Source organism: Nanorana parkeri, unplaced genomic scaffold, assembly GCF_000935625.1.
Source record: "Nanorana parkeri isolate BGI_ZX_2015 unplaced genomic scaffold, ASM93562v1 scaffold215, whole genome shotgun sequence".
NCBI lineage: Eukaryota > Metazoa > Chordata > Amphibia > Anura > Dicroglossidae > Nanorana > Nanorana parkeri.
In genome coordinates, this window is record NW_017306483.1 from 981,780 (window position 1) to 992,617 (window position 10,838).

Consider the following 10,838-nt stretch of genomic DNA (forward strand, 5'->3'; position numbering starts at 1 on the left):
CAAGAGTTAACCAGCCCCAGTGTGATAGCGTTTGGAGGCGACTGGTTCTCTTTCATTGTGCTGGGACTCCTGTGACAGCCGAGATGGGAAGGCTGCGAGTGCAGCTCTCCAGTCTCAGAATGGATGTTCTCCATCCTAAACTACTTTGCCGTGGTCCCCGGTCCCCCAGAAGAGTGGGGCACCCTGAAAAACCACGGCGGGGAGGGAGTCGGCCAGCAGGGACAGAGGCAGCGGAGGTGGGTGCAGACCATGGAGGAGGAGGAGCGGGGGACCGACCAGCAGGCTCATTACAAGTGACCTCGGAAGCATGGCCGGGATCACTTCTACTTTCCCCCTCCACATTTAGCCCTGCGTGACCGAAGTTGTGCCGCCTCGCTATTCCCTGCCTCCAGGCCTCGCTGGCCTCATGGGAAATCCAGCCAAAGTTTGGCTCCCCCTGTCCTAAGGTAATCTGCATCATATAATTTCCTTTTTTTCATCCTTTTGTTACATGTCAGTCCTGCTGATCTCCTGCAGCCTCTTCCTGTCTATGTGCACTCCAATTATGGCTACATGGCATTTCTCAGGAAGGGTTTCCTGATTGTGACAACAGTGCACCATGCCAATGCATGTTCAAGTGGCCACTTGTAGCCGCCAATGAAAACCTGCGTGACAAGGTGACAACACAGGAGCATGATTGGGAGACAGGGACAGAGCGTTGTCAAACATATAATGTGGCAGCATGGTGGTGGGCCTTAACTGTCGCTATATATATACACACACACATACACACATACATACATATATACACACACACACACATATACATATACATACTGTATATCTCCAACATAGGGATCGAGTGGCCACCAACTCCCCCTAGTCGCTGCTTATAAAATCGGGAACTGTTAGGATGGGCTTTCTGATCACATGACCACTGTGGCAGCCAATTAGAGTGATCAAAGCCTCCGGAATAAAGAACCCCCCAAAAGAGCACATGCACATTTCAAGAAACATCCTGCACTTTATTTTGTCAAACCAGACGGCTTTCTTATAGCTTGCGCATAAGGTCTCCAAGTCCAACACTTCATCCCTCCCATCCAGGAGCTCACCTGTTGAAAACCTTTTGTCTTTCTTACTGTAGAAATCCTTATAGGAAGACATGATGATGGGAATAACCGGGACCTGCACAGACCAGAACAAGGATTCAATACTTGAACTTCGGACTTGAAAAGAATAATATATGTGTAGACATTCGGACAAAGAAAAGACAAATAAAATACAGCAACGCGCCGTTTAAAAAGAATGTCGCTTTTCTATGTTAAATTTATGTACAAGATATCAGAGTCATGGATTTAACCCCTTCCTGCCAGCCATGTACATGTATGTGTGGCAGCCACATAGATTGCATACAGATTTGTTCTGGGGAGCACGCTCAGCGGTGTACCACCAGCACTGTGACTGCGCTATCACCTACAGCTCCTGGAAATCCGGAGTCAGTAGGACAGGTTCCTAATCACAAGATCAATACGAGAGCCGATCTGTCAAAGTTTTAATATCCTTGTTTCTATGTATAGCTTACAACATAGGGCAGCCATCAGGGCCATGGTGCCGGGCAAATGTCGAAATCCTGGAATTCAGTTTTAACTCAATATATGCGCTCGTGGGAAAAAAACAAAAAAACACTACTTTCCCTTTCAACTGGCCCATGCATGTAACAAGGAGCTTAGATATAACACAATAAGTAATTGAAATAGGGAACACTGGCAAGCCATAGGGATCGGCCCAGATCAAATGTTATTTGTCACAATAAAAGATTGGAGGGTTATTATACACAAGACTGTCAGACAACTTGAATGAACAAGCTCCTAATGCCAACATACTGAAAATAACCCCCCCCCCCCCCCCAAAACCTAAGCACAGGTAAGGGGTACAAGGGGGGCTTGGGTATATTCCCCGAAATTGGCCTACAGGTGACCGCCTGACATTTTGATAAGTACAAAATCCCATCGATACAGGCCCTCATAATACACATTCTACCAAGTGACCAGACTCTTACCTGAGCTTGCACAGCCAGGTGAAAGGCTCCTCGTTTGAATGGCAGGAGAGAGCCATTGTGATTTCTGGTGCCCTCTGGGAATACCCACACACGTACCTGGGAGGAGAGCGAGGAGTAGAAGCCATTGTGAGGGATAGTGGCACAAATGGATAGACGCATACCTTTCTGTTCTCTGATCTTTCCTTTAAATTCCAGACTAGATTTACTGTAGTAAAGTATACAAAGCCCCCCCTGGGTCCATCCCAAACTGTCCCTGCTGATTAATTACTCAATCTAATAATCCCACGGAACTTCATTATTCATTCTACAATGAACCTGTCATCAAGAAATACCACAGCCTATCATTCCCAAAGAGCAGGTACCACATACCACGCAAATATATGTCAGGGAGCCCCCAATCTACTCCGTAGGGAAGGAAAAACATCAGCCCGCAAGAGACGGAGTGGAAATCCCCATTCCATGCTAACAGCACCTGTAGCTACCCGAAAACAACCGTGCTGCTGAACAGGGACTGCATCTGACACAATTGTGCATCCCTGGTAACATAAAAGACCACTCCACCAGATTTAAAGTGAAGCAGAAACGATATTATTTAAGCCGCCCCCCACACTTACAGACTCTCCTCATTACATACATAGAAATATACAGACCACAGAACTGTTCTAGCAGTGTTTCTCGCTCTCTGACCAGGGCCCAGCAGCACCCTCTGGGTTCTAGCATGTGTTCCTTGCTCTCTGACCAGGGCACAGCAGCACCCAATATGTTCTAGCAAGGTTCCTTGCGCTCTGACCAGGGCCCAGCAGCACCCTATATGTTCTAGCAGTGTTCCTTGCTCTCTGACCAGGGCACAGCAGCACCCAATATGTTCTAGCAGGGTTCCTTGCTCTCTGACCAGGGCCCAGCAGCACCCTATATGTTCTAGCAGTGTTCCTTGCTCTCTGACCAGGGCCCAGCAGCACCCTCTGGGTTCTAGCAGTGTTCCTTGCTCTCTGACCAGGGCCCAGCAGCACCCTATATGTTCTAGCAGTGTTCCTTGCTCTCTGACCAGGGCACAGCAGCACCAAATTTGTTCTAGCATGCGTTACTTGTGTCCAAAGACTACTGGAAATTCCTGTAGATCAGCAGATGAATGATTTTACAGGCAGATCATTATAGTCTATGGAAATGGGCAGAGCATGTGACTGCTACAGCTTAAAGTGACATTAAACCCTCAGATTTTTTAACATAAACCAATAATGTAATGTGTGCCTTACTGTAATCCATGGTAGTTTCCCTTCTCTTTGCTGCTCATCCTTTTAAATCCTCATGTCTTCTCATGCTTGGGAAGAACTTCCCTTTGCAGCTGAGTGCCTCTTCCTGTAGTGCTGGCTCAGGTTGCAAACCTGCACACAGACACCATGTATCCATTCCAGAGACAAGGCAGTCTGCTGCAAAACAGAAGTTCTGCCCAGCATGAGAACAGATACAGATTTAAAAGGAAGAGCAGCAAAGAGAAGGGAAACAACCATGGATTACAGTAAGGCGCACATTACAGTATTGTTTTATGTTAAAAAATCTGAGGGTTTAATGTCACTTTAAGGATGGTGTTGAACATAGTGTGGGGAAACACCACTTCCACTGATTTGGAGGGCAAAAGGGGACTTGGGGGAGATTTCACTATATTTTAAGTTCCACTTTAACGAACTGGATTGTTTAGGATTGTGCACTTCCTGATATAAGATTCATGGAACTGACCAGTTCATGTGTTATAGTCTTCCTTCCCTATTCTTCCAAATCATCCCCCTTCCCCCCACGATTAATTATTTTTCTCACGTCCTCCTTCAGCATGGTCTCCGCCGCTTCCGTCATCACGCTGATGGCATCGTCCGTCTTTTTACGGTTGATGAAAATGACTCCAGCCAACCAGCATGCCAGACTGGCGGTGCCAGCATACATGAGCTCACGTTTGGCGATGGGCACACAGCGACCCGGCAAGATCTCCATCATTCCTGGGGAAATAAAAAACAAACGCTTATTAAAGAGCTGTAGACCAATCAAGGTAGAATTAAAGTAGCCAGTCAGTGCAACTTGGAGTCAACAGAAGGTTCCAAAGCTAACATGGTCTCCATTATCCTAAAAAAACAACTTAGAAGTGATGCCTACAAATAGGCGCCACGAGGTAGCTGCCAATACCCAATTGCCCAGAAAAGCCTCTTCAGCACAACACCTCCGATTTATTTCACTGTGTAGACATGTCACTGGGGCCCACCTTCCAATGGGCTCCTGTCCAACAAGAGTGTCTTACTTGCCAGAAAAGCAATCTGCTGGGGTAGGTGGCTGACGAGTGGGTGGAATTTAGTGTTTAGCAGCTTACAGACATCAGATGACAGTAACCCAGTATGGCAAAGATCTCATATCCAAGTCAGATTCCCACCGGCTAGAAGTTCTCTGGACCAACACACAGACTAAAGACCTAAAAATGCAGGTTCAATGTTCGTCTTTTCTTACTGCATGGGATTTCAGTAAAGTCTGAAGCTTGACCTGATATGCTGGGTATTTTCTAGTTGACAACAGTACCAGTATTGAGCAGCACAGTGGCCAAGTGGTTAGCACTCCTGCTAACCTCCTATACTAGGGTCCTTGGTTGGAAATCCCAACCAGGAAATTATCTGCATGGAGTTTGCATGTTCTCCCTGTACTTGCTTGGCTTTCCTCTGGGTACTCCAGCTCCACACTCCAAAGACATGCTGGTAGGTTCATTAGCTCCTGTCTAAATTGGCCATAGTAAGTGTGTATGCATGCATGTTAGATTGTAAGTTCTCTGAGGACAAAGGACTGATGGATAGAAATATATATATATAATTTATTACATACATTTATATACACATATATCCATATACACACACATATACAGTGGTACCTAGGTTAAACTTAATTCGTTCCACGATTCTGATCGCGAACCGAATCAAACGGTGATCAGACCACGATCTCGACTAGAGGAAGCCATGTGTCCGAGCAGGGAAGATGGCTGCGTGTGCGTTCGTCACCTGATGCAGAGTTCACGTACGGAAACTACATTTTGGCGAACTTCCTGCTCGCGAACCGAATTGCTTGCGAACAGGAGCGTTTCTGAACCGAGGTACCACACACACACACACATCTGTAATAAATATACACCACCACCATATACCACTGTAGACCATGCACCCATCGTATAGGCAGGGGAGGTACAGATGCAGGTTGCATTGCTGAATGTATAGCAGACTGAAAGACCTGTCCCAACTCCCCCATCCCTTCTGCATGAACATAAAACTTGTTTAGTTGGAAAAGCCGCACTTGCCGGTTTACGGATTGATCTGCAGCACCCTGAAGATTAGCTACCCCGGGGGGAGCGGTCAGATTGCGCATCTACATCCAGCTGCCTTCTGTCTATAGGCAGTCTCGGTGTCTGGCATGTGTATTAGATGCAGCAAGATATCAGATGTTGGTTCGTGGACTGAAAGGCAATCTTCATTTCTCCTCTCATCAGCAGATGTTACTGCTCAACTTACAGCAATTTCCTTTATTGTTAAGACATCGAGAAGACAGCAAAGGGATCAAACCTCAGAGCTGTATTTGTCCAGAGTTATCGTGTTTGATATTAAAATGCAGAAGTTAATAAAGCAACAAACTCTGTACAGATGGTTTGGCAAGAAATTATTGTCGCTCGTAACACTTCCTGCAGAGCGGTAACCAAGACTCATTTCGGCCGGCTTAAAAAGTGTAGTTCCACTTATGCAGTTAAACTTAAGAAAACACCCACTCTATAGCTGTAAAAAATAAGTCAAGGCAACTGGACTTACTGTATTTTTTTCTTGAAGACGTTTCACTGGACATCCGACCAGCTTTCTCAATTCAGAATGGAGAAAACTGGTCGGATGTCTAGTCTTGAATTGTATTGTGATTGTAATGTCTTCCTTATATTGTAAAGCGCTGCACAAACTGTTGGTGCTATATAAATCCTGTATAATAATAATAATCATCATTATCTCAATTTGGCTGCAAAAGTGGAAATAACACTATAAAGTTGAATTTTAACCCCTTTACGACTAGCGGCGTACAGTGCACGTCACTGGCATCGGGGCTGTTTAAACTTGTAAAGCCGACTGTCGGCTTTACAGTAGAAACGATTCTGGCGGCTGAGCTGCCGCCAGATCGCTTCTACAGGCCGGTGAACGCGTGTCCCCCCACCGCCCGACACCCCCGCCGTGTTGCCACTCCTACTGGCCCGTGATCGGCTTCTTTGGTGTCGGCGGGAAGCTGGGGAGGAGATGGACAAACCATTATCGTCACAATTAAAATGATAAAATCCTAAAAATTATAATTTGTTAAGACTACAAAACTTTAAAGATTCAATGTACAGAATCGAGACATCACCTTTACACCTCTTTCACTGAAAATCACACCACCATGCAGCTCTGCATGCTGATATAAAATCATCTTACATTCATTAAAACAAACTTGTTTTTCATTTACTTACAAATAGAGTTCATCTAATTTCTGGTCCATTTCTGGCACAAATTATGTAATGTCCCCAAGCATTGCATCCTGGGAAGGTGACATCAGCAGAGCATTGATGGCAAATCTCATCTGTAATCTCATGAGATCTCAGGGAAAGGCATTTTCCTCCCCTGAGGTGATGTGCATGGTCACATGTCCTAGTCACATGTGCCAGAGTTCCAGGAAGTAAAGGGAGAGCTAGTAATCTGCCCTTAGTAAAACATGGCCACTGTGAGAAGACTGGGGAAGAAAAGAGAAATGAGGAATGCAAAGAATAAAAAGTCGGCAATTATCTAGAAGTATGTGTGTGTAGATTGTCATCACTAAACATTTCTAAAGGGGTGTTTGTTGTTATTTTATGGTTAAAGTTCCTCTTGAATATTGAGTTTAAAGGTACTTTTATTTATTTTCCTCAAGACACTCTAATAAAATCTCTCTCTATTACAGCGGCTGCTTTGCGCCAATGGAGATTTAAATATATTTTGGATATCATTTTTTTTTTTTAGATGATCAGAAGTGTCAATCTCGCCCGGGTTCTATATTTTCCTCAAAGCCCGAGCCTTGGCTTGCTGGAGCGGATTGCCAATCCCATTGTCTTTCTCCCCAACTTTCCACTGCGGGTCATGACAGTGGCTGATTGGATATGGTAAGCTTTGTCAAGATGTGAGGGTCATTTACACGAAAGGTAATGAAAACATGGGCAACGAGTTCCATCCGAATGTGGCCAAAGCCTTCCTGAAAAGGGGGTAGAGGAATGCGCGGAATCCTTCCCCCCATAAAAGCGCCTTGCATTTCCATTTTTAATACATTTTGGAGTTTAGACATTTTAGAGCTCCCGTCAGATCCTTGCTGCTATCCAGGGCTCTGTTGAAGGAGTTTTAAGTCCCAGCGTATCCTCTCCTGTTATGACATCAGCATTGTAATAGGAATACATACACCCCCCGCCGTGTTGCCACTCCTACTGGCCCGTGATCGGCTTCTTTGGTGTCGGCGGGAAGCTGGGGAGGAGATGGACAAACCATTATCGTCACAATTAAAATGATAAAATCCTAAAAATTATAATTTGTTAAGACTACAAAACTTTAAAGATTCAATGTACAGAATCGAGACATCACCTTTACACCTCTTTCACTGAAAATCACACCACCATGCAGCTCTGCATGCTGATATAAAATCATCTTACATTCATTAAAACAAACTTGTTTTTCATTTACTTACAAATAGAGTTCATCTAATTTCTGGTCCATTTCTGGCACAAATTATGTAATGTCCCCAAGCATTGCATCCTGGGAAGGTGACATCAGCAGAGCATTGATGGCAAATCTCATCTGTAATCTCATGAGATCTCAGGGAAAGGCATTTTCCTCCCCTGAGGTGATGTGCATGGTCACATGTCCTAGTCACATGTGCCAGAGTTCCAGGAAGTAAAGGGAGAGCTAGTAATCTGCCCTTAGTAAAACATGGCCACTGTGAGAAGACTGGGGAAGAAAAGAGAAATGAGGAATGCAAAGAATAAAAAGTCGGCAATTATCTAGAAGTATGTGTGTGTAGATTGTCATCACTAAACATTTCTAAAGGGGTGTTTGTTGTTATTTTATGGTTAAAGTTCCTCTTGAATATTGAGTTTAAAGGTACTTTTATTTATTTTCCTCAAGACACTCTAATAAAATCTCTCTCTATTACAGCGGCTGCTTTGCGCCAATGGAGATTTAAATATATTTTGGATATCATTTTTTTTTTTTAGATGATCAGAAGTGTCAATCTCGCCCGGGTTCTATATTTTCCTCAAAGCCCGAGCCTTGGCTTGCTGGAGCGGATTGCCAATCCCATTGTCTTTCTCCCCAACTTTCCACTGCGGGTCATGACAGTGGCTGATTGGATATGGTAAGCTTTGTCAAGATGTGAGGGTCATTTACACGAAAGGTAATGAAAACATGGGCAACGAGTTCCATCCGAATGTGGCCAAAGCCTTCCTGAAAAGGGGGTAGAGGAATGCGCGGAATCCTTCCCCCCATAAAAGCGCCTTGCATTTCCATTTTTAATACATTTTGGAGTTTAGACATTTTAGAGCTCCCGTCAGATCCTTGCTGCTATCCAGGGCTCTGTTGAAGGAGTTTTAAGTCCCAGCGTATCCTCTCCTGTTATGACATCAGCATTGTAATAGGAATACATACTAGAGTTGCTTTTGATAATACAATCAAAGCCGACTTGGAAAAAAAATCCCTTTTTATGGAGTACTGCCTTCCGTCTGCCCATCACTTCCAACAACTTCCTGGATCTCCAGTGTGCTTTGCATCTCTTTCCCTGCTGCTTGATGTGGTCTGGCTTCTACTTACTTGCAAGGTGAGCAAGTGCTTTCAATTCCTAGTCTATAAATCACTTAAAATCGACACACGTTCAGGAGCAGGCAATTGCACTGCAGGGGCGTGGCTGCGGTGCCATTGACTTCAATGCACCACCACGGCCCTGAACGCAGGAAGCCGGCAGGAAAGGTTTGAACTGGCCATTAAGGACCAAGACATCCCACGGATGATGTGAACTGCATGCTTGATGTGGTCTGGCTTCTACTAACTTGCAAGGTCGAGGTGGAGAGCTGGAGATGTCCAAGCCGGTGATCACTGTCCTTTCCTGATACAGCAGCCTTATCAGGACAGTACTGATATTTCCCTTTTAAAATAGAAAAAGAGATTGAGAACAGAGTCCTCAATCTCCTTTTCTGTGTCCCCTGTTATCAATGAACAAGAATCCTCTGTACGGAGTGTTCCTGTTCATTCATAACATGAGAACATTGTGTGTTTACTATATCCCCAATCATGAATGAACAGGAGGGGATGTAGATCACTTCCCATTTATTCATAATTGGGGATATAGTAAACATACTCGGTCCTCCATTATGTACAAACGCTCAGCGATCACTGATCACCGACTGCTTGTACCCGCTCTCCTCTCTGACACGCTGTCATAGGAGGCTGAGGGAGCGGTGCGGGTGAGGAGAGCTCAGCCTCCTATGACAGCGCGGCCTGTCTCCGCCCACACACCGCTCTGCCGGACTGTGATAGGAGGCTGAGCGGTGTGGGAGGAGAGACACAGGCCGCTCACAGCACTCTCCTCCCGCAGCGCTAGGCCGGCTGTCACTTTCTCTCACAGAGCAGCGCCCAGCGGGGAGGAAAGAAAGCACTGATGCGCCAATGTATCGGCAGGAAAAAGGGACTTTCGGCATTGTGCCAAAAAGTGAAATTTTCGGCCGATATGTTTCGGCGGCCGATATATCGGTGCATCCCTAATCTAAACCCAAGAACAAAAATTTCATATACTACACATTCATCCCTTAGATGTGGCGGATGCATTAGTAAAGCTGAAGTATAATCTGCTTACATTTTGCCTGCTCTGGTTCGTCCCCTCACCCCCAAATCAACATGATAATACCATTTCTGGATAAAACCTGGTATACGTTATTTTAGTTTCAGTAATGCCATCATGTCTGTGCTTCTCTATGCAATGCCGGCAGATCATGGCTGGTGGGAGGGGTTGGCAGGGTACTGTATATAGCTTCCTGAAATCATCACAGCACCCTGCCTCGGTACACCTCTCAAGAGCCATCAGCCCTGATACAAGCAGTGGGCTGGCTCTTGGGAGGAGTTATGCAAATATAGAAATGCCTTCATGGGTGGGTTTCTCGAGGAGTGGGCGTTCCTAGGCAGGCTGAATTTACATACAGACTGCCCTGGGTAACATCACATGTGATGCTGAGACTCCGTGATTGAAAGAACTGGAATCCAATGAATGATAGGGATAGGACAGTCAGGCAGGGGAGGAAAGGACTAGATGATACTAGATTCAACACTGTGCTGGGTAGAGCTGTGGGAGGGGCCCAGCAGGCTCCACCCTCTACATGTTACCTGCAAAAAACTATAGGAGGGGGCGGAGACAAGACCAGTCACCCTGCACAAGGAAAGAGAGCAGCAGTGAGCGGTCTTTATTACAGGAGGGGGCGGAGACAAGACCAGTCACCCTGCACAAGGAGAGAGAGCAGCAGTGAGCGGTCTTTATTACAGGAGGGGGCTTAGACAAGACCCGTCACCATGCATAAGGAGAGAGAGCAGCCGTGAGCGGTCTTTATCACAGAATGCGCCAAGTCTCACATTGGATTACTGCCCAGATCTGGAAGAAATACACAAAGCTCACTGAGATTCCAGGAACAATACTCCGGTCTTTAGATATTTGCTTGTCCCGGAGTTCAGCTCTACACAGCAGGATTGTAGAACACATAGAAGTGCCTATA

General features: G+C 45.5%; 1 protein-coding gene across 1 annotated transcript in view; it reads right to left on the minus strand.

Annotated features, from left to right (window-relative positions):
• Positions 1-10,838, minus strand: part of AGPAT1 (1-acylglycerol-3-phosphate O-acyltransferase 1) — a 43,781-nt gene that overhangs the window by 636 nt on the left and 32,307 nt on the right. The window contains exons 5-7 of the mRNA XM_018555864.1: positions 3,851-4,026; positions 2,039-2,134; positions 1,092-1,164 (exon numbers count right to left, since the gene is read on the minus strand). Coding sequence (XP_018411366.1) covers positions 1,092-1,164; positions 2,039-2,134; positions 3,851-4,026 — 345 coding nt within the window. The remainder of the gene's footprint in view (positions 1-1,091; positions 1,165-2,038; positions 2,135-3,850; positions 4,027-10,838) is intronic.